Source organism: Loxodonta africana, chromosome 19 (assembly GCF_030014295.1).
Source record: "Loxodonta africana isolate mLoxAfr1 chromosome 19, mLoxAfr1.hap2, whole genome shotgun sequence".
Lineage (NCBI taxonomy): Eukaryota > Metazoa > Chordata > Mammalia > Proboscidea > Elephantidae > Loxodonta > Loxodonta africana.
In genome coordinates, this window is record NC_087360.1 from 80,332,697 (window position 1) to 80,358,801 (window position 26,105).

General features: G+C 41.8%; 1 protein-coding gene across 1 annotated transcript in view; it reads right to left on the minus strand.

Annotated features, from left to right (window-relative positions):
• The window catches only part of FAM149A (family with sequence similarity 149 member A), a 40,279-nt gene extending 18,392 nt beyond the window's left edge, over positions 1-21,887 (minus strand). The window contains exons 1-8 of the mRNA XM_010592567.3: positions 21,841-21,887; positions 18,954-19,064; positions 18,348-18,480; positions 8,202-8,344; positions 6,814-6,942; positions 5,458-5,628; positions 4,714-4,904; positions 3,360-3,505 (exon numbers count right to left, since the gene is read on the minus strand). Of these exons, the coding sequence (XP_010590869.2) occupies positions 3,360-3,505; positions 4,714-4,904; positions 5,458-5,628; positions 6,814-6,942; positions 8,202-8,344; positions 18,348-18,480; positions 18,954-19,064; positions 21,841-21,851 (1,035 nt within the window). The 5' untranslated portion in view covers positions 21,852-21,887. The remainder of the gene's footprint in view (positions 1-3,359; positions 3,506-4,713; positions 4,905-5,457; positions 5,629-6,813; positions 6,943-8,201; positions 8,345-18,347; positions 18,481-18,953; positions 19,065-21,840) is intronic.
• Positions 21,888-26,105: the final 4,218 nt, after the last annotated feature.

The window sequence follows — 26,105 nt, forward strand, 5'->3', positions numbered from 1 at the left end:
AGCAAATAACCTGAGAAGCTGAATTATATGAAGAAGAAGGCGGCATCAGGATTAGCGAAGATTCATTAACAACCTGTAATATGCAGATGACATAACCTTGCTTGCTGAATGCAAAGAGGACCTGAAGCACTTACTGATTAAGATCAAAGACCACAGTTTTCATAAAGAAAATAAAAAAACTTCACAACTAGACCAATAAGCAACATCATAACTGGAGACAATATTAAAATTGTCAAGGATTTCATTTTACTTGGATCCACAATCAATGCCCAAGGAATCAGCAGTCAAGAAATCAAATGACACATTGTGCTGGGCAAGTCTGCTGCAGAAGACCTCTTTAAAGTGTTAAAAAGCAAAGATGTTACTTTGAGGACTGTCTTAGTCATCTAGTGCTGCTATAACAAAATGCCACAAGTGGATGGCTTTAACAGTCTAGTAGGCTAGAAGTCCAAATTCAGGTCATCAGCTCCGGGGGAAGGCTTTCTCCTTCTGTCGGCTCTGGAGGAAGGTCTTTTTCATCAGTCTTCTGCTTCTCCGAGCGGAAACCCTGAGTCCAAAGGACATGCTCTGCTCCAGGTGCTGCTTTCTTGGTGGTATGAGGTCCCCCTCTCTGCTCACTTCCCCTTCCTTTTTATCTCTTGAGAGATAAAAGGTGGTGCAGGCCATACCCCAGGGAAACTGTGACGTGGGTAAGGGTGGTGTTACAATCCCACTCTAAAATCCTCTTTAACAAAAAATCACAATCACAAAATGAAGGACAACCACACAATACTGGGAATCATGGTCTAACCAAGTTGACACACATTTTGAGGGGGGCAAAATTCAATCCATGACAAGGACTAAGGTGTGCCTGACCAAAGCTATGGTATTTTCAATTGCCCCAAATGCCTGCGTAAGCTGGACAATAAATAAGGAAGACGAAAGAAGAGTTGATGCTTTTGAATTATGGTGTAGGCAAAGAATATTGAATATACCATGGACTGTCAGAAGAATGAACAAATCTGTCTTGGAAGAAATACAACCAGAATGCTCCTTAGAAGCAAGCATGGTGAGACTTCATCTCATGTACTTTGGATGTGTTATCAGCGGGGATCAGTTCCTGGAGAAGACATCATGCTTGGTAAAGTAGAGGATCAGTGAAAAAGAGGAAGACTCTCAATCAGACGAATGGGCACAGTGGCTGCAACAATGGGCTCAAGCATAACAACTGTGAGGATGACGCAGGACTGGGCAGTGTTTTGTTCTGTTGTACACAGGGCCGCTGTGAGTGGAACTGATTGAAAGGCACTTAACAACGACATACTTACCATTAGAAAGTTTTGACTATTTCAAAATACACTTATGATTATTTTGCTTTTACTTTTAACTTTGCTGTTTATTCATTTTCTTATAACATTTATCGTTCTGTTGTACATAGGGTTGCTATGAGTTGGTTTGACTGAATGGCACCTAACAACAAGATAACATTTATCCAAATGAAATAGTTGAAAACCAATAAAATAGCTATAGAAACCTTCTTAGCTTGTAAAAATCCACATTTCTCAGATCTGCTTATTTTCCTTGGTATTTAAAATCCTTTTGCATATTGTTATCAATTGCTCATTTTTATGAGATTTGTACTGCATATTAAACAAAGTGGAAAACACTGTACTGAACCTATCAGAGAAACTTAAATGAGATCCAAAAATACAATTGTAAAATGTTTTTTTTGAATAGGAAAAGGGAAGTTGACTTATTGTAAAGCCCTTGCCCTAAAGGGTAAAAAACAAGTCTATTCAACATTCATCTAGACAAATCTTGCCTATTACTTAGGGTTTAGTTCACATCTTATCCCGCTTGGTGAGGGTACACTATTTTTCCTCTGAACTTCACAGCAGTTACGATCTGAAGCATATTATATAACCCATAATAACTTAAGTGACATCTGATTATAATAATACACTTACTGAGTGTCTATTATACGATACGCACTTTATCAAACCCCTTACCTCCTTTAGTTCTCATAGCATCCTACCTCACAGATCGCACAAATGATGAAACTGAGGTTTTGAGAGAGAAAGGGACCGATTCAAGATCATCGAGTCAGTAAATATTACATCAGGCTCCGAAACCCGCAGTCTGTATCCACAGCCGACTCTCGTCCACACTATTACATTGCCTCTTTTGGGGTGTGTGTGGGCTGTGTGTAGCAACTTGCATTGTTTGGTATTGCTTGCCCCTCCAGTCATATTCCGCCAACTGGACTGTATGCACCTCAAGACCAGGAATCCTGTCTAATCCCTTTTCTTCATTCCCCCACATCAGATGGGTTGTGCAAAACAAAAAGTCCAACTCCCGAGCACCACTGGAGCCTCCCACGTGCAAGCCCATTCTGTCCAGCCCCAGCTTCTCAAAGATCTTTGAATGTGGATGAGATGTGAGGAAAATGTATTGTCTACTAAATGCCAGATTCTCTGCAAGGAGCTTTCATGTATTTATGTGATTTTATCCTCACAACAATCACTTGGACTAAGTGTTACTATCTTCATTTTACAGGCAAGGAAGCGAAATTTTAGAAAAAGTTAGACAACATGCCCAAAATAATACTCCACATACGTCTCCAGATTCCATATCCCCTGTTGTTGCCACCAGGCCTCTGGTGTTCCCAGTGTGCTGCTCTCTAACACTTCAGGCCAATCACTGTTCACCAGACATCCTCCATCTTTCCCTCCTCCAAGCCTTTGCTCTGCCGGAAATGACCTCTGCGGACTTCTGCCACCCATGAAATCTCTCTTTGTTTCTTCATGTTTCGCTGAACTTTCACCTCCAATCTAAAAGGTCAAACCTGGAGCTCTGGTTAGGACTAACCACTCCCTCCTTGATTGTCCTACAACACTTCTCTGCACATCTCTCACTGAATGTATTATATCTGACCTTGGTTACACTTTCTGTTTTATTCATTTATATGCTTCCATTGTAAAACACCTAATTCAGTACACTTAATAGAAACATTCCATTTTGAATAAGCCTCATATATACTTATTAACCGATTACTTTATCATTTTGGTGGAAGGAAGGGAGAACATTTATAATCTTTGAACTGGCTAGAAATATTAGGAGGAAACAATTTTTTTTTTTCTCACCCAAAATGGTGAAATAGCTCTACACAGGCAGAGAATCTCGAATTCGAGGGTCCCTGCTACATTAAAGAATATGGCAATTCTATTAAACATCACGAAATAATCACAATAAATTATGGCCTTTTTGGTCAATAGACCCAAATATCTTTAAAAAAGAATTTAGTAGAATAATTCTCTTGACAGGTTGAGACAAGGGATATAATGATTGAGGGAAAGAGAGACTAGTGGAAAGGCATCTACCTGAGGTGGGATCAGATGAGACACGCTTCGAGTTTCAGAACTTCTGGATGGGGGAACACTTGGTGTATCAGTGTTAAAACGAGAAATGAGTATATGTTGAGATTTATTTTCAGCTACTTTTGATTTTTCTTTCTGTTTTTTTCCTTCTGTGTCAACATAAAAATAAATATTATAATTAAACATTTGATAAACAGATCAGGTTAGACATCAGGCTATCTAATACATACATTCAAAAAATTCACTGTTCAATGGTACAACCACTTTGGAAATCAATTTGGCACTTCCTTAAAAAGCTGGAAATAGAACTACCATACTGTCCGGCAATCCCACTCCTTGGAATATATCCCAGAGAAATAAGAGCCTTTTACATGAACAGATATATGCACACCCATGTTCACTGAAGCACTGTTTACAATAGCAAAAAGTTGGAAGCAACCAAGGTGTCCATCAATGGATGAACAGATAAATAAATTATGGTATATTCACACAATGGAATACAACGCATCAATGAAGAACAACGATGACTCTGTGAAACATAACATGGAGGAACCTGGAAGGCATTACGCTGAGTGAAATTGGTTTCTGCTCAATTTTAAGTAGTTTACAGAACAGTCAATAAGCTGAAATGAAGTGATTATCAAATTAGTTATGCTTGCATTTTGCCTTATAAATAATGTCTTTACAGTATTTACAGCAATATTAATTACCATGAACAATTAAAAACAAATGTCCCATTATTATGGATTAGTTAGGCAAGTTACAATAAATTCCGATGATATAATATTATCTAGCCATTTTAAAAAATCTTGTTTAAGGACATTCACTAAATATTAATTTTTTTTAAGAAAGAAGAGTGGGTTACACAATGATATGTACAATTTTACTCAATCATGTCAAAATACATATTATTAAAGAGCTTAGGACGTACAATGTTAACATGGTTACACCTGGAAGACGGCTGCGACTTCTCTCTTCTTTATTACGTGTTTCTACGCCATACAGATTTTTCCGAGTGAATATGTATCTTTTTTATAATTCAAAAAAGCAATAATGTCTTTACGACATGATTAAAGATCACTTTGTGATTCTGACTCATCGTGACCCTATAGGACAGAGTAGAACTGCCCCATACGGTTTCCAAGGAGCACCTGGTGGATTTGAACTGCTGACCTTTTGGTTCACAGCCACGGCTCTTTATCACTGCACCCCCAGGGTGGGCTGTGAATCTTTAATCAGAAAACCTGCCTCCTTTCTCATCCCGATCATGTCCTGGACAAGTCCAAGGTGGATGGCAAAAGCTGAGGAGGAGGGTTTGTTTTTTCTTTTCTCTTTGCCAAATCCTACATGTAAGTACCTGGCAGTGTGGTTTCCCAGTGGCTTCTGACCAGACCTTCCAGTAACTCTACCACATTTCTCCAGACATGATCAAAGACCTCTGCAGCTACCGCATCTCTGACACAGTCGTGAGGGGAGATGGGAGGAAGCCCATGTTTACACCACTTTCTTCCACGGTGAACTTTTTTATGCCCAAGATGTTCATCGTCACTGAGGATAAAGACTCATTCTAATCACTAAAAGTATCAATGGTTAAAGTTAAAATAATGCTATCTGTCAATCGAGCTATCTAACACGCATGCGCATACATACATCTATACATGTAAATAAATACATTATTTTTTAAATTAGAAACTTGTTATTTAATACACCAGTTTTCAATCAAGTGGCAAATTTTTATTAAAAAATATTCAGAGATTCTGATTAAGAACCAAATATTCACTTAGCAGTGCAAAGACTGGAATTTCCCTCTGCCCTCAAGCCAGGCATAGTGTCCCTGAGTCCCTGACACCAGCATGGTGGCACATATTCTCGTTTTCTCTCTGTGCCATGTTGTCAAAAAGGAGGAGATGCAGTGCTCTCGAATATATACTTCCTGCTGGTAATCTAAAAACTCTCAGGAGGACATTACACTCAAAAGAGTGGACTTTTGTGTAAGTAAAAGATACACAATACCCTCAATGAGCATATAATAAAAATAAATGCCAAGTAACTTAATATTACTTTTATATCAGAAAATAACATCAAATCAAATTCTACTTACTCTTCTTTTCCATCAAAAGCGAAATACTCCTCAATCTTTCCATCCACATCATAAACCTCTTCTTCCAGAAGTGAACACACCCCCAGGTCAGGGATCCCTGTGCTCTCAGCCCCCAGCAGAGCAGGAGCTGAGGGTGCCGCCAGCAGGATCTGTGAGCCGGAGATGCAGAGTCTGTGGGGGGAAGCGGGTTCTACATGGGAGGCTGTGGAGCATCACAGTGATCACATAGGATCACCACCGCCGTGGCTGATCTTTAAATTACGCAAACATTGTAGCACCCCAAATTAAAAATCATTAAATGTTACTTTTGACAAAATTCACATCCTTAAAAACAACATTTTGACACAGACATGACTGAATTTCTTGAAAGCATACATTATTCTGAGTTCGTATCCTCTTTGCAGTGATGGAAACCAGGAAACAAGTGTGTGCAAGTACAGAGAGATCCATCGAAATCTCTAAGTGAGCAAAGGAAAGCAGGACTCAGCCTTATTTCTTCTTCCTTTACTGCCTTGAGGCTGAGGACTCATCACAAGGAGGCAGGTTTTGATTCTGCACCTAGCCTGCCTTTCACAGCGCCTTTGGAATGGAAGATGACGTTAACTTCTTTGCAAATAAATATATGCATATGGAGCCCCGGTGGCACACTGGGTAAGTGACCAAAAGTTAGCATCTATGATAAATTTAGAATCAGAAGCAGCTTGTGATAAAAATGCTATGTACCTGCCCTTCATTTTAATCTAAGTTTAAAAACAGGTGGAGATGCCTGGCTACAACCGATGACTGCTGTGACAGGGCACAAAACAGAGATCCCCTGAGGGAGCAGGACAGCAGTGGGATGCAGACCCCAAATTCTCATAAAAAGACCACACTTAATGGTCTGACTGAGACTAGAAGGACCCCAGTGGTTATGGCCCCCAGACCTTTTATTGGCCCAGGACAGGAACCATTCCCAAAGGTAACTCTTCAGACATGGACTGGACTGGACAATGGGTTGGAGAGGGATGCTGGTGAGGAGGGAGCTTCTTGGATCAGGTGGACACTTGAGACTATGTTGGCATCTCCTGCCTGGAGGGGAGATGAGAGGGTGGAGGGGGTTAGAAGCAGGGGAAGTGGACACGAAAAGAGAGAGTGGAGGGAGGGAGTGGGCTGTCTCATTAGGGGGAGAGTAATTGGGAGTATGCAGCAAGGTGTATATAAGTTTTCATGTGAGAGACTGACTTGATTTGTAAACTTTCACTTAAAGCACAATAAAAACTAAAAAAAAAACAAAATAGGCAGAGACAAGGCTGTGGGTGAGAAAAACATGAAAAAGCATAAATAAATACGGTTAGAAACACTTTTCGTGAGACGTACTCTCTGATGTTGCTGCTGCGCTCACAGGCCTCAAGCAAGGCTTTGTGGGCTACAGGACTACTAGGCCCACAGCCCCGGAAATGCTGGAAGCCTTCATCAGCTGGCGGGATGAGCTGTCTTCCTAACACTCTGCAAGGTAAAAAGACAAAAAAAAGCTACTAATGATTTTGACTGGAAAAGGGAAAGATGTCTTGAGATTTTAAAAGTAGGATAAAATAATGATTCTGATGGCATGTGTGAAGTGATAAGGTACAGACTGGTCCATGAGAAGCAGGTGGTGTCACACAGACAGCACAGGCTTTGTGGGGGGGAAACAGACCTGTTACCAACAGTCCCTAACACTGACTGACAGTAGGCAAAGCTCTCTGCTCCTCTTAGCCACTGTTTCCATTTGTTTGTTTGGTTTTGTCTGCAAAATGGAATAATAATATAGTTACCTGGTAGGATGTACGTAGAGAGAAGGTATGTCACATGTCTGGGCCATAATGAGCACACAGAAGTGCTCTATAAATGTTATCGAATGTTACACATAATGAAGAAAAGGATATTAATACATACACTGGGCTTCTGCACCTTGCCATCTTTCTTTTTCCACCCTCACCCCTTCATTTTTATCTTAGTGGGTAAGACAACTCTGACAGGGCAGGTCTGACCCTCGCATTTTGGTGAACACGTTATTCTCAGACAAGTAAGCATCGACAATTAGTATTCACTGAACAACCCCCAGACATGCTATATTCTTTAAGGCAGGGAGTTTATGGCAGGATTAAAAAGAAGAAAAAGTACATAGTCAAGATAAAAAAAAAAAAGTTACCCGGTTGAGGTAACCAACGAGAACATTCATCTGTATTTGTATGAGTGTTCTAAATTGTTCACCCAAATATAAGACATGGAACCTTCGCACAGCTGAGATGGATTTTCTCCTAAGTAGGTTGGCTAGCCAATTGAAGGAATAAAAGCTTCCCTTTATGCCAAATCTCCGTTCTCTATCTTTGGTATCAAAAACATGGCATCTCCTACACAAGGATCGTACATTATGCTCCCTACATAAGGAATGTAAGAGTCATCTGTCCAATCATTCTCCCCTAAACTGCTCTCAGCACCAAGGACCAGCATCTGTTGTTCACATAAGTTCATTCTGTCGCTCTTGCTTTTGTTACCTACGCAACGCCATTCAGAGGATGAGCTAGATTTATTTCTCAGAAATTAAAATGCTCTTGAGTACTGGAATGTTTCACATTTCCTCAGACACCCTAAGAAAGGATGTGATTTCTCAGTGGCTGCATATTTTGACTGTACTTTCAGTCACAATGTATTGATTATAAATCCAAGTCAGGCGTGGGTGGTTCAAAACCCACACCAGAGAATTACTACTAACTGTTCCCTACCTCAGGTGCAGGGACCTTGCGGCCCACTCGCTGCATTCACCCAGGAGGTTCTGGGTCTGAGCGCTTACTCTCCCTTCAAATAACATTTCCTCGACCTCCCAGAAGAGCTGCTGCACTTTCTGTGTGTTGGCTTTGTCAAATTCCTGAAACGGAAATGCATATTTAGCCACAAGACTGAAAACTGGAAATACAGGCTTTCGGATCAGGGCACTTACACATTAATGTAACCCATTACATAGGAGGGGGCATGACAGGATGAAAAGAATGTGGACTTTGCAATCAGATACAACAGTGTTCAGATTCCTACTCTTACAATAAATTGCATTTCACTCTCAGCCTCAGTTTCTTTAACTGTGAAAAAGAGGTAATTTCCACCACATGTTGTGAGATGTGCACACACACACACATACACACACACACTTGTCCTTCCTAGACTCGTGTCTGGCATACCTAAGCATGACTGTAGAATACAAGGTATTTTTTTTTCTTGTGATAACACCAATGAGAAGGTAATTACTTTTGTAGAATGAAGAATCAATGAAGAAAGTAATCCCCAATTATCTTAATAACTTTAGATTGCTTGATACTTATGATAATTATGAATCAATTAAATGATACAATATATAAATTGAAATATAATTAGTAAATAATAGCTTAATGATTAGGATGAAGTCAGAGTGTTCATTTTTCCTGTCAGGCCTCAAGAGGCTCTTGCTCTGGGCTGCAGTGAACTGTAGGTAAGAAAACCCTTTGGCCTGTCTAGATGCTCTCCTTGGCTGAAAGGTAACAGTCCCACAGGCCTTTCAGGGAAGTCACAGCCCATGAGGAGTACACACACATTACTACAGTTGGAGAGCCAGCACCACGCAGGCACGGACCCCAGCCAAGCTTTCTTGCACAGGCCTGGAGACCTGAAATCTACTCCACGACTCCAGACAACTAAGCAAATATTCAGTCTAGCAGATGTGACCCAAATAGGCAATTCAGGCTAATTTTCATCGAAATGTTTTTCAATATTTCCTATGCTACATCTTTCCTCAAATTGATAAAAAACTGAATTTCCAGATTACAAAGGAGTTGAATGCTCTCTTTTAAAATGCAAATAAGGGGCAACTAATAACTCCAAAAAAAAAAAAAAGTTTTTTTTTTTTAATAACTCCATGTGTGTCCTGGAGGGAACTGAGTGGCTGGGGCAAGGGAGAGGTGGTATTTTCATTTCTCCACCTTCAGCATTTTGGTTTTTTTTTAAATATTACCTATCAAAAAATAAATAAAAAATTAAAAGCAATTATGATGTCTGGAATATTTTAGATGCTACAAATGCAAGTCATAAGAATCTCCCTGAGTAATTACATTGAAAATTTATAGAATTTGGACAGTGTGAAATAATGGTTTTCAGTCTTCTTCCCATCAGAATATCCCTGAGAAATAAGGGTGTGAGTGGGCTGAGGGTGTGGAATAGAAGCAGTTTGTCAGAAATAAGGAAGTCACATGTAGTTTAAAAACCTCCTCTGAGTGATTCTGAACTGATCCCCTTCCAGACTCCCCTTATGACCATTTGAGAATCACCGTTAGGACTAAAAGAGAAAGTAGACCCAGGTGGACTATGAGAAGTGGAGAGATGATTTTAAAGAAGGCAAAGAGAGCCAGGACCAAGATGGCTGACTAGGCAGATGCTTCCACTGATCCCTCTTGCAACAAAGACTTGAAAAAACAAGGTAATCAATTTCATACATGAGCAACTATGAAACCTGACCATCAAACACAGAACTAAGGAGTTGACCTGAGTGACAGGGGAGCGAAAAGCCACACGCTGAAGCAGTGACCACTTCCGGAGCTGGCACGCTGAGCCACAGCCTAGAGCCCTTGCGGTTCCCTGGTGCCAGAGTGGTGGGGCTGATCGCGGCTTACTGAGATGAGGCAAGCACGGGACACAGCCCTAACTGCCTGGAGCAACCTCAGTGGGGACCCAGCCAGCGCACACAGGCGGCACACCGACGTGGCTGACAGGGGAACAAAAAATCACAGGGAAGCAGTGACTGGTTTTAGAGCCTGGAGCACAGCGACCCACCCAGGAGACCTTGGCATTGGGTTTTGGACAAAGTGCGGAGGGGCTGATCATGGCTTCCTGAGATGGCGCAAGCATGGGATGCAGCCCTAACCCTCTGGGGCAATCTGGGCGGGGACCCAGCCAGTGCACACAGGCTACACACCCCTCTGGAATCTCAGATAAAACAGTCCTCACCAAACAAGATAAGTAACTTTGTCTATGTTGCTGCACTACTCTCCTCTAGCTATCTAATCCTTCCCCTCCCTGCCCCAGTTGGCTTCATTAACATTGGAATTCCCTGGGGCAGGGACTGAAGTGCTCTGCAGATTTTTTTGCTTTTTTTTCTTTTCTAACCCATTCTCCTGGCCTGAGAAAAGCAGCAATTAACAATCAGGGGAAAAATCCTTCCCTGATTTCCCTAAACTGGAATAACAATACAGAACCAGCTCCATCCAGGCAGAAGAGATCCACAGTCTTTGGCTTTCACCCCTACAGGGAACCAGGTGGCTATTACAATGCAAAGGCAATTCCGAAAGAGATCTGACTATAATTGTTTTAGCCGAGCAGTGGAAAGGCAAGTTTTGGAGGTCAGATACCTCTCTACCTATTAAACACAGCCCTCAATGATCCACAGCAGGGAACTGAGGGCTGAGGCTCCACCCACACCACCTAGCCACCTGCTAAAGGGGTCTGAGGATAGTGACACCTACCAATCTTTAGAGGTACAAGCATTGGGTGCCTAAGGTACAGCTGCAGAGCCCATCCACCAGAGTGCTCTAGAAAATAGAGACAATCCTACCTCACTGGCACTTATGGAAGGCTGTCAGCAGCCTGCCCTCCTCAGAGTGTGACCCCCTGCCACTACTAGAAACTGGTGCATACAACCATCACCACTACTCCTCTAAGTTAATAGGTGAGAGCCTACACCACACACTAGGTGACCCACTATGAGGACACGTGAGCTGATTCTATTCAAAAATAGTGAATGGACTCATACGCTCATATACCTGGTAACAGCTCAAAACAGCTGGTAACAGGACATAAGTGATTCAAAGCCTACAAGAATCAAGATAGCGCAATCTAGTAGCTCATCTGGGCGTATCGAAACAAAACAAAACAAGAAGATAAGACTCAGTGAGCAAATATAAAAGAAATCATTACAATATCTTATAGATGGCTCGGAGACAGCAGTTGATAACAAATCACAGAAAGAAGCAGACCACGATTGCTTCTACAAACCCCCAAATCAAAGAATCAAAATCTTTCCTAGATGAAGATACATTTCTGGAATTGCCAGATGTAGAATATAAAAAACTAATATACAGAATGCTTCAAGACATCAGGGATGACCTCAGAAATGAAATAAGGCAATCTACAGAAAAAGCCAAGGAACACACAGATAAAGCAGCTGAAGAAATCAAAAAGATTATTCAAGAACATAGTGAAAAATTTAGTAAGCTGCAAGAATCCACAGAGAGACAGCATTCAGAAATTCAAAAGATTAACAATAAAATTACAGAATTAGACAACTCAATAGGAAGTCAGAGGAGCAGAATAGAGCAATTGGAATGCATAGTTGGGGAGATGGAGGATAAGGCAATTGACACCAATATAAAAAAATCGTTGGAGAAAAATCAGATAAAAGAATAAAAAAAAATGAAGAAACCTAAGAATCATGTGGGACTCTACCAAGAAGAATAACTTATGTGTAACTGAAGTTCCAGAACAGGGAGGGATATCAGAAAATACAGAGAGAACAGTTGAAGATCTGTTGGCAGACAACTTTCCTGGTATCATGAAAGATGAAAGGATTATCCGAGATGCTCATCAAACCCCATACAAGACAGATCCCAAAGGAAAGTCACCAAGACATGTTAATATCAAACTTGCCAAAAACAAAGATAAAGAAAAAATTTTAAAAGCAGCCAGGGATAAACAAAAAGTCACTTACAAAGGAGAATCAATAAGTTCAGACTACTTGGCAGAAACTATGCAGGCAAGAAGGCAATGGGATGACATATATAGAGCACTGAAGGAGAAAAACTGCCAGCCAAGAATCATATAACCAGCAAAATTCTATCTCAAATATGAAGGTGAAATTAAGACATTTACAGATAAACACAAGCTTAGAGAATTTGCAAAAACCAAACCAAAGCTACCAGAATTACTAAAGGAAATTTTTTGGTCAGAAAATCAATAATATCAGATACCAACATAACACAAGGTCACAGAACAGAACATCCTGATATCAACTCAGATAGGGAAATCACAAAAACAAAATGAGATTAATTTTTAAAAAATGCACAAAACAGGGAATCATTGCTGTCATTACGTAAAAGATTAAAATAATAAAAAAAAAAAAAAAAAGAGAGACTAAATACAGGAGGCATAGATCTTCCATATGGAGAGGAAACCAAGGCTATATAGGGCGATACAAGTTAGGTTTTTACTTAGAAAAATAGGGGTAAATATTAAGGTAACCACAAAGAGGTCTAACAATTCCATACTTCAAATTAAAACCAAGATAAACATAACGACTCAGCAAACATAAATTCAACTACTATGAAAATAAGGAACATGCATTTACAAAGAAAAACTTCTCAGCACAAAAAAGTAGGTGGAAAAATGAAATTGTCAACAACACACACACAAAAGGCATCAAAATGACAGCACTAAACTCATACTTATCTATAATTACGCTGAATGTAAATAGACTAAATGCACCAATAAAGAGACAGAGAGTTGCAGACTGGATAAAAAAAACACGATCCGTCTATATGCTGTTCACAAGAGACACACCTTAGACTTAGAGACACAAATAAACTAAAACTCAATGAATGGAAAAAAATACATCAAACAAAAAACAATCAAAAAAGAGCAGGAGTGGCAATATCAATTTCTGACAAAATAGACTTTAAAGTTAAATCCACCACAAAGGCTCGAGAAGGGCACTATCTAAAGATTAAAGGGACAATTGACCAGGAAGATATAACCATATTAAATATCTATGCACCCAATAACAGGGCTGCAAGATACATAAAACAAACTATAACAGAATTGAAAAGTGAGATAGACACCTCCACAATTATAGTAGGAGACTTCAACACACCACTTTCGGTGAAGGATAGGACATCCAGTAAGAAGCTCAATAGAGACACGGAAGATCTAATTGCTATGATCAACCAACTTGACTTCATAGACTTATATAGGACACTCCAAAGTACACTTTATTTTCTAGTGCACATGGAACATTCTCTAGAATACATCACATATTAGGTCATAAAACAAGCCTTTGCAGAATCCAAAACATCGAAATATTACAAAGCATCTGCTCAGACCATAAGGCAATAAAAGTAGAAATCAATAACAGAAAAACCAGGGAAAAGAAATCGAATACTTGGAAACTGAACAATACCCTGCTCAAAAAAGACTGAGTTATAGAAGACATTAAGGAGGAATAAAGAAATTCATAGAATGCAGTGAGACTGAAAACACTTCCTATCAAAACCTTTGGGACACAGCAAAAGCAGTGCTCAGAGGTCAATTTATATCAATAAATGCACACATACATAAAGAAGAGCCAAAATCAGAGAACTGTCCCTACGGCTAGAACAAATAGAAAGAAAGCAACAAAAGAAACTGTCAAGCACTGGAAGAAAACAAATAAAAACTTAGAGCAGAATTAAATCAATTAGAGAACAGAAAAAAAATTGAAAGAGTTAACAAGGCCAAAAGCTGGTTCTTTGAAAAAATTAATAAAATTGATAAACCATTGGCCAAACTGACTAAAGAAATACAGGAAAGGAAATAAATAACCCAAATAAGAAATGAAACAGGCCATATCACAACAGACCCAACTGAAATTAAAAGAATCATAACAGATTACTATGAAAAATTGTACTCTAACAAATTTGAAAACCTAGAAGAAATGGATGAATTCCTAGAAACACACTACCTACGTAAACTAACACAAACAGAAGTAGAACAACTAAACAGACCCATAACAAAAAAAGAGATTGAAAAGGTAATCAAAAAACTCCCAACAAAAAAAAGCCCTGGCCCAGATGGCTTCACTACAGAGTTCTGCCCAACTTTGACAGAAGAGTTAACACCACTACTTCTGAAGGTATTTCAAAGCACAGAAAAGGATGGAATACTCCCTAACTCATTTTATGAAGCCACCATACCCCAATACCAAAACCAGCTAAAGACAGCACAAAAAAAGAAAATTACAGACCGATATCCCCCCCTAAAAAAATTTTTTTTTATATCCCTCATGAACATAGATGAAAAAATCCTCAACAAAATTCTAGCCAATAGAATTCAACAACATATCAAAAAAATAATCTGCTATGACCAACTGGGAATTATACTAGGTATGCAAGGATGGTTCAATATTAGAAAAACAATTAATGTAATCCACCATATAAATAAAAGACGAAAACCACATGATTTTATCAATTGGTGCAGAAAAGGCACTTGACAAAGTCCAACACCCATTCATGATAAAAACTCTCACCAAAATAGGAATAGAAGGAAAATTCCTCAACATAATAAAGGGCACTTATACAATGCCAACAGCCAGCATCATCCTAAATGGAGAGAGCCTGAAAGCATTTCCCTTGAGAACAGAAACCAGACAAGGATGCCCCTTATCACCACTCTTATTCAACATTGTGCTGGAGGTCCTAGCCAGAGTAATTAGGCTAGACAAAGAAATAAAGGGCATCCAGACTGGCAAGGAAGAATAAAAGTATCTCTACTTGCAGACAACATGATCTTATACACAGAAAACCCTAAGGAATCCTCCAGAAAACTACTGAATATAATAGAAGAGTTCAGCAGAGTATCAGGTTACAAGATAAACATACAAAAATCAGTTGGATTCCTCTACACTAACAAAAAAGAACATGGAAGAGGAAATCACCAAATCAATACCATTCACAGTAGCCCCCAAGAAGATAAAATGCTTAGGAATAAATCTTACCAAAGATGTAAAAGACCTATACAAAGAAAACTACAAGGTACTACAAAGTCCCAAAAGGGACCTACATAAGTAGAAAAACATACCTTGCTAGTGGATAGGAAGACTTAACATTGTAAAAATGTCTATTCTACCAAAAGCCATCTATGCATACAATGCACTTCCGATCCAAATTCCAATGACATTTTTTTTAAGGAGATGGAGAAACAAATCACCAACTTCATATGGAAGAGAAAAAAGCCCTGGATAAGTAAAGCATTACTGAAAAAGAAGAACAAAGTGGGAGGCCTCACTGTACCTGATTTTAGAACCTATTAGACTGCCACAATAGTCAAAACAGCCTGGTACTGGTACAATGACAGGCACATAGACCAATGGAACAGAATTGAGAACTCAGATATAAATCCAACCACATATGAGCAGTTGATATTTGAAAGAGGCCCAGTGTCAGTCAATTGGGGAAAAGATAGTTTTTTCAACAAATGGTGCCAGCATAACTGGATACCCATCTGCAAAAAAATGAAACAGGACCCATACCTCACTCCATGCACAAAAACTAACTCCAAATGGATCAAAGACCTAAATATAAAGTTTAAAACAATAAAGATCATGGAAGAAAAAATAGGGACAACGTTAGGAGCCCTAATACAAGGCATAAACAGAATACAAAACATTACTGGAAATGCTGAAGAGAAACCAGATAACTGGGAGCTCCTAAAAATCAAACACCTGTGCTCAGCTAAAGACTTCACCAAAAAAGTAAAAAGACCACTAACAGACTGGGAAAAAATTTTCAGCTATGACATCTCCGACCAGCACCTGATCTCTAAAACATACATGATTCTGCTAAAACTCAACCACAAAAAGACAAACAACCCAATTAAAAAATGGGCAAAGGATATGAACAGGCACTTCACTAAAGAAGACATTCAGGTGGCTAACAGACATATGAAGAAATGCTCTCGATCACTAGCCATTACAGAAATGCGAATCAAAACTACAATGAGATTCCATCTCACTCCAACAAGGCTGGCATTAATTCAAAAAACACAAAATAATAAATGTTGGAGAGGCTGTGGAGAGATTGGAACACTTAAACACTGCTGGTGGGAATGCAAAATGGTGCAACCACTTTAGAAACAGAACTACCATATGATCCAGCAATCCCACTCCTTGGAATATATCCTAGAGAAATAAGAGCCTTTACATGAACAGATATATGCACACCCATGCTTAATGAAGCACTGTTTACAATAGCAAAAAGATGGAAGCAATCAAGGTGCCCAACAACAGATGAATGGATAAATAAATTATGGTATATTCACACAATGGAATACTACACATCGATAAAGAACAGTGAGGAATCTGTGAAACATTTCATAACATGGAGGAACCTGGAAGTCATTATGCTGAGTGAAATTACTCAGTTGCAAAAGGACAAATATTGTATAAGACCACCTTTATAAGATCTTGAGAAATAGTTTAAACTGAGAAGAACACAATCCTTTGTGATTACGAGAGAGGGGAGCGAGGGAGGGTGGGAGAGGGATATTTAATAATTAGATAGTAGATAAGAACTACTTTAGGTGAAGGGAAGGACAACACTCAATACAGAGGAGGTCAGCACAACTGGACTAAACCAAAAGCAAACAAGTTTCCTGAATAAACTGAATGCTTTGAAGGTCAGCGAAGCAGGGACAGGGGCTTGGGGACCATGGTTTCAGGGGACATCTAAGTCAAATTGCAAAATAAAATCTATTAAGAAAATGTTCTGCATCCCACTTTGAAGAGTGGCGTCTGGGGTCTTAAACGCTAGCAAGCAGTCATCTAAGATGCATCAATGAGTCTCAACCCACCTGGATCAAAGGAGAATAAAGGTAATTAAGAGCCCAAGAGACAGAAAGGGCTACATGAACCAGAGACTACATCATCCTGAGACCAGAAGAACTAGATGGTGCCCGGCCACAACCGATGACTGCCCTGACAGAAAACACAACAGAGCAGCCCTGAGGGAGTAGGAGAACAGTGGGATGCAGACCCCAAAATCTCACAAAAAGACCAGACCTAATGGTTGGACTGAGACTAGAAGGATCCCGGTGGTCATGGCCCCCAAGCCTTCTGTTGGCCCAGGACAGGAACCATTCCCAAAGCCAACTCTTCAGACATGGATTGGACTAGACAATGGGTTGGAGAAGGATGCTGGTGAGGAGTGAGCTACTTGGATCTGGTGGACACTTGAGACTATATTGGCATCTCCTGCCTGGAGGGGAGATGGGAGGGTAGAAGGGCTTGGAGGCTGGCAAAATATACACAAAAAGAGAGAGTGGAAGGAGGGAGCAGGCTGTCTCATTGTGGGGAGAGTAATTGGGAGTAAGTAGCAAGGTGTATGTAAGTTTTTATGTGACAGACTGACTTGATTTGTAAACTTTCACTTAAAGCACAATAAAAATTATTTAAAAAATAAAAAAGAAGGCAAAGAAAAGCAGAATGCAAACGAGAAGGTGTTAAAATAGCAGGCTTCGCTGTAGTAGAGGCTCCCCTGACAGGGGCCCACACAAGGCTGAGTCCCACCCAGGGTTCTCAGGGAAACGTCCCTGGATAGAGAGGAGACCATGAATTCAGTGCAGCTCCTCACAAATGCCTGAGAGGTGGACTGAAGTTCACCCAGGTGAGAATCCCACTCCCACAAAAAACAAAAGACGGGTTAAAGTTAATAGCTTCAGCAAGAGTTAGAAGATGAAAGTAAGATATCTGGCTTAGACTAGTGGGGAAAATAGACCCAATCATGGTGATATCTCACACTTTTTACTTTCCCAAAACTTTTGAGCTCCTCATTGTTGGGTCTATCTTGAATTTCCATGAGTCAGAATTGACTTGATGGCAACTAACCAACAACAACATCCTGAATTTCCAGGCATAGAAAGCATATAAGAAATCATATATAAAATACTTGGGGATGCTGGGGTGAGGGGAGAGGAAAAAAAATTATTGACAGCTACAACAAGGGGTTATGGGGTTATGAGTGATTTTTTTCCTTTTATGTTTTCCTCATGTAAAATTTTTTCTAACAGTAAAAACTCTTTGCTTTTCTAATTGGTAACATCATACATACATCATCTCTCCAAGAGTAAATCGAGCTTCTTTCCGTAGACAAGCCAGTGGTAGAACTCTGTGTCCCAGACCAGGAGTGGTGTGCGTCTGTGGGCGTGGCAGCTCCACTGGAGGAGAGCGATGACACGGATTCACTGCAGGGACAAGCCTTAGTGTACAAGAGGAACACTGACCACCAGGGAGAGGTTATACTGTAACTGGCTTACTTCTTTAAACACATTTGTGGATTTCACAGTATACTAATTTTAAAATATTTATGAGTACACTTTTCCCTAGGCTAAGAATAAAACCACTTTTCAATTTTAAAAATCCACGGCCAATCAATCCCTGATTGTGCTTCCCATATTACCCATTGCCGCGGAGTCCATTCCGACTCCCAGCGACCCTACAGAACAGAACAGAACTGCCCCCCAGGGCTTCCACGGCTAAAATCTTTACAGAAACAGACTACCACATCTTCTGTGGAGAAGCTGGTGGGAGCAATCCGCTGACCGCCAGTTAGCAGGAGAGCGCTTTAACCACTGTGCCAGCAGGGCCTCTTCAATATTAGTTACGGCCTTTTTTTTTTAATTTTGTAATCAGAAGCATTTAATGGATTAATTCTTACCATGTATATTTATCAATGGCTTTCTGCACATTTCTTGTAAAATGTACAGGTAAAGGATCTTTGCTTTTCACAGCAAAACTGTGCTTTCCAGACCCTTTTGACAGTCCTCTTCTGAAAAATAAAATAACAGAAATATGAAGAGTCTCTCTAATGTGATAATAAAATTTTATTCGTCAGTGCTTTTTAAAATTTCCTTTTGTATAAAGCTGCACCTCTCCTCCTGTCACGTCACCCTAAGTACACACATACCACAATACACCCCACACACCCCACATACATACACCATACATACACCACACACACTCACACCATATACATACTACACACACACAACGCTTATACACTCAAGAAACTGAGCCTTAGGATCTCACCAGTTTTATTTTTCTTAGAATCAAGGTTGCCATGAACCTACATGCATCTTTACATGAATTAAAACAAAACACAAAAACTTTCTGTGAAATGGTACATGACTTTGCCAAAGAAGGAAAAGTCGTGCAAAACACCAGGTGCACACGGCCTCCATCCATAGCTCTGGGCTCGGCAAGGACAACACAGGTGGGCTTTGGCTCCCACCTGCCCCATGACCAGGCACTCTTGTACTCTGTATTTGCCAAACCAACCTGCTCTCCCTGAAAAACTGTTAGTTCCACATAAATTCCGAGGTATATCAAATTCCTCTGAATCACTAAACGCGCATAATAAAGGAAGTGACTGAAGCCACGCAGGCATTGAACTCAGTTTGCACATGTGTGATATGTATCCTGAGCTTTACAGAGTTTCAGAATATTAAAATTAATGGCAACTAAAACAAAATAACTCTCTAGATTAAAATAAACTATTAACTTTGCTGGTCAACCCAGTTAGTGTTAATCATTAGAGTGCCCTTTCAATGAACCCTTAAAACATTTACTTCCCTTTAGACAAAATACTTTCCTAACATTTGACAGTAAACAATTTCTATTCTTTTAATAGGTATTGTATTTCCCATACAAACGAAACGTATATTAACTTTTTAAGATACGTTTTATTTGTATGGGAAATACAATAAGGCAGCAAACTGAAGAACCTCTAGTGAATATTCCTAAGAAAGACACACCAGTACGCATTTAAAAAAAAAAAAAAAGTCTGCTTTTGCTTTCAATTAAAATGGTACCTGATTTTCAGCATTTGTATTTTTGCATCTAAATGGAGTTTTAAAAACTATTAACACAAGAGAATAAGCTCTACGCTTAATTATACACGTTTAGTATGCTATAACAAAGGCATATTTAAAAAGAAATTAATTACTACGAACAGAGGTTAGTGGGAACCTCTGCCTTGCACAGACATGTCTTGTACAAGAGAGAATAACAGAAATATATTATTTTTTCCTCTTCTTATTGCTTACATGTCTTAAGTACAACCAGGTAATTCTAAGGTCAAGAAAGGATATCACAGAAAAAATTTACATGTGACTGAATAATAACACAGGTTACTGTCTTCAAAAAGTAACTCAGAGTAACTCCGAAGAAACTGGGTGAAGAAGAAACGGAGCCCCAAAGCTCAATGACAGCCCGAGATCACAAAAAGTTAGGGGTGGAGATGGTCCTGGGACTCAGGCCACCTGGACCTCAAGTCTCTTCAGGAACCACAAGTCATTGACACTGTGGATTTAAAACAGAAGCTATGAAGTTAACATTTTTTCTATTTTTTAATATCTTGCTTTGGTCCTTTGGTTTCTCCATCTTCTAACCAAGCATCGTGCTGTTTGTTACTCCGTGTGTAATGCTGAAAATATTTAATTCCCTGTCAACTACCAACTCTTCTACAAGCCATACAGTGTAAGAAAGCACTCACATTGCACAGGATGGGCCCTATAAATACTTTATAAAAACTCTAGTGCAGTGTAATGTCTATTAAAAACCAAGAAAACCAAACCCGTTGCCGTCCAGTCGATTCCAACTCATAGTGACCCTATAGGTCAGAGAACTGCCCCATAGAGTTTCCAGGGAACACCTGATGGATTTGAACTGCCAACCTTTTGGTTAGCAGCAGGAGCCCTTAACAACTACACCACCAGAGTTTCTGATGTCTATTCAGCTTATTTTATTTTACATAAGGCATAGACATATATCACCTTTATACGAGTTCTCTTCCATGTCGCGTAAATTTAGATGAAATTAAAAACTGCAAGTCAGCACATTTAAGGTTGTTCCTCTGGGGACAGGCCCCTGGTCCCCTTACCTCTAGACTGAAGACACAACCTCTGACCTACATCTGACCACTCCTGGGGCGCATCAAAGCAGAGGCTGGGTCACACTGTCCCAGCACCACGCCTTTCTGTTTGTCAAGGAGCCGGCTGCTCATACAGTTTTACTTTCTTTGCCTCTTGATAACGGTCACCCTCTGACACTTTGCCCTACACCAATTCAACTAATAAATCGCGACCACGGTTTTCAAAATGTTGCATTTCTGCTGGAAAGGACGCCCTGACTCTGGAATGTGTTCTCTAATGAGAAGGGGCTGAGGGGAAGGATGGTTTTCCCGGTTGTGTGGCCTACAGCGCTGAGGGCACCCCAGAGCGACCACAGGACGCGCTCTTTTCCACGTAAAACACTAGTATTGATCTGACTTAATGCAAACACGACCACCAGCAACCGAGACTCTCAGGACTGGAGGAGTCATTCAGACACCGTGAAGGCTCCTCAGAGCAAGTGAGTGACTTCGCTTGAGGCCAGGCCCCATGATGTCAGCTCGCAAGATTTCATGAATGCATCACAGAAACCCAGACCAGAGGCGCTCCGGCTTGCAGGCAGGCACCAAGCAGGCACCCATCTTACAAATACAGGACATGACAGAAAATCCAGGGCCTCTGCTTATCCCACCGACTTCCCAGACCAGCACTTACCCAATCACCATCAGCCCCAGGCCTTGGCTCGCGTCCCCGGGGCCCCTCTCCGCGCCTCGAGGCCTGGGCGCCCCCGGGCCGGGACACCGTGCGCGGGCCCCACGCAGGCAGCTGGTGGCCGGGCGCCCCCGCGCCCCCGGGGGCTCGGCCCCTCGCCGGCCCGGCCCTGCGCCCCCAGCCCCGCTAGCTCTGCACAGGCAGCCCAGCCGGGCCTGGGAACCGCGAGCCTCCAGGGGCGCGGCCGGGGGCGCTCCCCGCCGGGTCTGCGCGGCCCATGGGCGCGGCTGCTGGCAGGGCGCCCCGCAAGCCGTCCCCCCAGATCCTGCTGCCTCTCCAAGGCCAGGTTCCGGCGCTGAGGCTACCCTCGCGTCCCCTCGGCGCTCCCCTTTCCTCTCCCTCCCCTGGCTAGGGCGCCCTGGCCACTGGGCTGGGCGGCTGCGTGGTCACCGGCTCCCCCTCCTCCAAACCTCGGCTCGTCTCCCTCCCTTCTTTCCGGGTGCGGCTTTCCCAGGCCCAGACCTCCGGAAAAGCACGAGTTTCCACCTTCCCCGCCCGAGGCCAGATTTCCACTGACCCGAGCTCTGGCCGGAGGTCAGCCGGCCTCTTAGTGCCCGCCCGCCAGCCCCGTCTGGACCCCCAGCGCGCGGGTCTGACCTTCCCACCCCTTGCTCAGGGTCTGTCTGGGCGAGAGGGTCTATCCAGGCAGGTGTTTGCCGCCCTTAATTCTTCTAAATAGAACATTAATTCACAGGAAAAAAAGGCGAAGATACACAACGATTTCACCTAGCTTCACCCTCCCCCTCCCCATACTAGCAAAGCATTTGTAGGTTGAGTTTGGGAGATTGAGGTTAAAAAATAAAGTAAGTGAAGCCTGGGAGTGGTGAGCGCAAGGTGCAAACTACATTACCGGTAAATCTAGGCTTAATTATGCACGAAAAATCCATATCCTTCCATGTCCTACCCTCCATCTTCAGATAGATGTCATCTCATACAACTCGACAACTTTTCAGCAAACAGAGAGCTTACTTGGTTTAAATATTTTGTTTTATTAATAAGTGCCTGTTTACAATTACAGTATACCGGGAACCACAGTCATTGTACTCTGCCTTGTGGGATAGCAAAGTCACCAACCATCATTTCCATAAACTAAAAAATAGTGAGGGGGGAGATTGTGGTCATTGCTACTGCCCCAAGTACACATTTTCAATGACTGTATCTAGGGGCTAACGCTGCACATGACACGCTTTGCCCCCACGGAATGGTATTTATAATTCGTAACATGTATGCTAGTACATTTTCCAGCCCCTTCCTGCTATATACATTCTGCCTGGGGACCTGAGGCCACCTAAGTCTAATCCAGGTACAGAGAAGCCCACCTATTTCTCCCGTTCAGCACCTGCATTAATTTACAGAAGCGAACCATAATCACCTGACTTGTTAGTGAAAAATCCAGTTAACTTACTTTGCATGTGACTTCTATGGACAAACTGGAATAACAGCTAAAATGACGATAAGTAAATACCACCCATAACAAAAACGGTAATCTGTTTCTGGAACTAAGGATACTGGGCTTTTCACCACTTTTATAAATAATCAGTTTTATACACTGTTTTTATACATCAGTGGTTGTACATTCTAAAAATAATGAGATTACATGTGTGAACATTTAATCTCATTGATTTATTATTATTAATTTGCATATATAAAACTGATAGTACCTGAAGTAAACACACACCTTATAACATTATATTGCAAAGGGGAGGGGGGAGGTGATGGGAAAACACAAGAAAGTGAAAAAGACATTATGATCCAAACATAACACCAACAGTTTTACATACATTATTTTGCTTAATTTTTTAATACCCAGTGCTACATAGATGAAGATACTGAAAGTCAGTGACCGTAAGCAACAAGTCCAAGGTCACACACCTAGGATGTGATTTATTGCAGGTATCTATTTTTAAATAATAAACTGCCCCAAACTTAGTGGATTGAAACAATCATTTTGTTTTGTTCCCAATCCACAGAATCCAGAAATTTGGGCGAAACTTGGATAAGTGATCCTTCCACTCCACGTGGCGTGGGCTAAAGCCAGTGGGTGTATTTAGCTGGCCACTGGGCTGGGCTGGAGGGTCCAAGAAGGCTTCACTCAGGCATCTGGCAACTTGGAGGGGATGGCTGGAAGGCCGGGCTCAGCCAGGACACAGTCCCTCACCAGGCGGTCTCAGACCTCCCCAAGTGGTCCCTCTAGCTGAGTGGTCAGAATTCCAACATGGCAGCTCCGGACTCCAAGAGACAAAGGCGGAAGCTGCCAGTCCTTGTAAAAGCCGACCTGGACCTGTCAGGTCCACTGCACTTCATTGTCAAAGCAGTCACGGCCCACCCCAGAATCAAAGGGAAGGAAAATTGATCCCACCTCTCAATGGGAAGTTTCCCTGGGTCGCACAAACAATTAAGCACTTGGCTGCCAACCGAGAGGTTGGTAGCTCAAGTCTGCCCAGGGGTGCCTTGGAAGAAAGACCTGGCAATCTACTTGCAAAAGATCTGCCATTGGAAAACATACGGATGGAGCACAGCTCTTTTCTGACACACATGGGGTCACCTTGAGTCCGAGTTGAATTGATGGTAACTAGTTGGAGTTTTGTTTGTTTGTTTCTCAATGGGAAGCATGTCAAATAATTTGCAGCCATCTTCAATCCGTCATAACCTGCCCCACAAATTATTTTCATTACTCCCACATGCATAAAGCACTCAGTCCTCTCAAGAACCCTAAACGTTCCACCTAAATCACGTGCAGATGTGGCTCCTCAGGGACTCCTCCCCTGGATCTGAAGTCCTGTGAACTAAAGGGGCAATGCAGCTACCTCCCACACCTCCAACAAACCGAGCGGAGAGGGCGGCCGGACAACTGCGACTGATACACTGTTCAAAAACGGGGGCAGCGGGAGGCCCAAGGAATCCAAGCAGACTCAAGTTGTTTTCCTCGATTAGGGCCCACGTCTGCTCCCTGCCCCTCCCAGCGCTTAGCTATCTCTTCTGGGTTCTTGGGCCCACCCTCTGACTCACCCTCAGGAGTAAGAGGTGGCCCATGTTTGCCAAAGAGCGACCTCCTCAGCCTGCTTCTTTCCTGAGAAGGTTGGGAAGGAAGGGTCCAGAAGTCTGTGTTCCAACACTCCACCGTGTAATTCTCTGACAAACTCCGTGGTTTTCTCTGAATTTTGTTGTTGTCAGCTCCATCGGTCATACGTCACTTTCTTCCTGAGACTAGCCCTTTCTACCTGGGGGCACCTTTGAGGCTGCTGTAGGACAACACCCTCAAGATCTTTAAAGGCATTGTTTAACTGAGAGCATCTGTGAGGGGCACCTTTAAATCTTTTTGAAGTCTGAACAAGCCAAGTAACTATTTCTGTAATATTGTTTGAGTGTTTTGCATTCCAACAGAAGGGCCTTGGGATTAGTAATCACAGTAATTTCGGGGGAGACCTTAATCTCAACTCCTGAAATAAGGATAAGAGTCTCTGCGTTAGCCCACAGCCTCCAGGAGGTGGAGCTTAGTACCCCTGCTTCCAGCCTTGAGTGTGGGCTGTGCTTCACAAGGGGGAAAAGGCACTTTACAGTGGAGAAACCTGAAAAACACTAGGTGATCAAGGTCAACATCAACAGTGACAAGTCATATCAGTAGGAGCCCTGGTGGTGCAGTGGTTAAGTTCAAACCCACCAGCCGCTCTGAGGGAGAAAGATGTGGCAGTCTGCTGCCGTAAAGATTACACCCTCGGAAACCCTTTGGCACAGCTCTACTCTGTCCTATAGGGTCGCTATGAGTCGGAATCAACTTGTTGGCAACAGGTTTGGTTTTTGGTACTGTTGATGTGATGTGATGAAAATGGCATGTTATCTCTGTCACTTTCCCCTCAAAAACCCACAACCTCAGTCTAATTATGAGAAAAACTCAGACAAACCCCAATGAGGGACAGTCTACAAAATTCATGACCAGAAAAAAACCAAAACCAAACCCGTTGCTGTCGAGTCAATTCCAACACATAGCGACCCCACAGGACAGAATAGAACTGCCCCAGAGGGTGTTCAAGGAGCAGCTGGTGGATTTGAACCACTGAGCTTTGGGTTAGCAGCTGAGCTCTTAACCGATGAGCCACCAGGGCTCCAAATGTCAAGGCCATCAAAAGCGAGTCTGAAAAATTGTCTCAGACCAGAGGAAACTAAGGAGACATAAGGGCTCAGTGTAGTATGGAGTCCTGGATGGAATC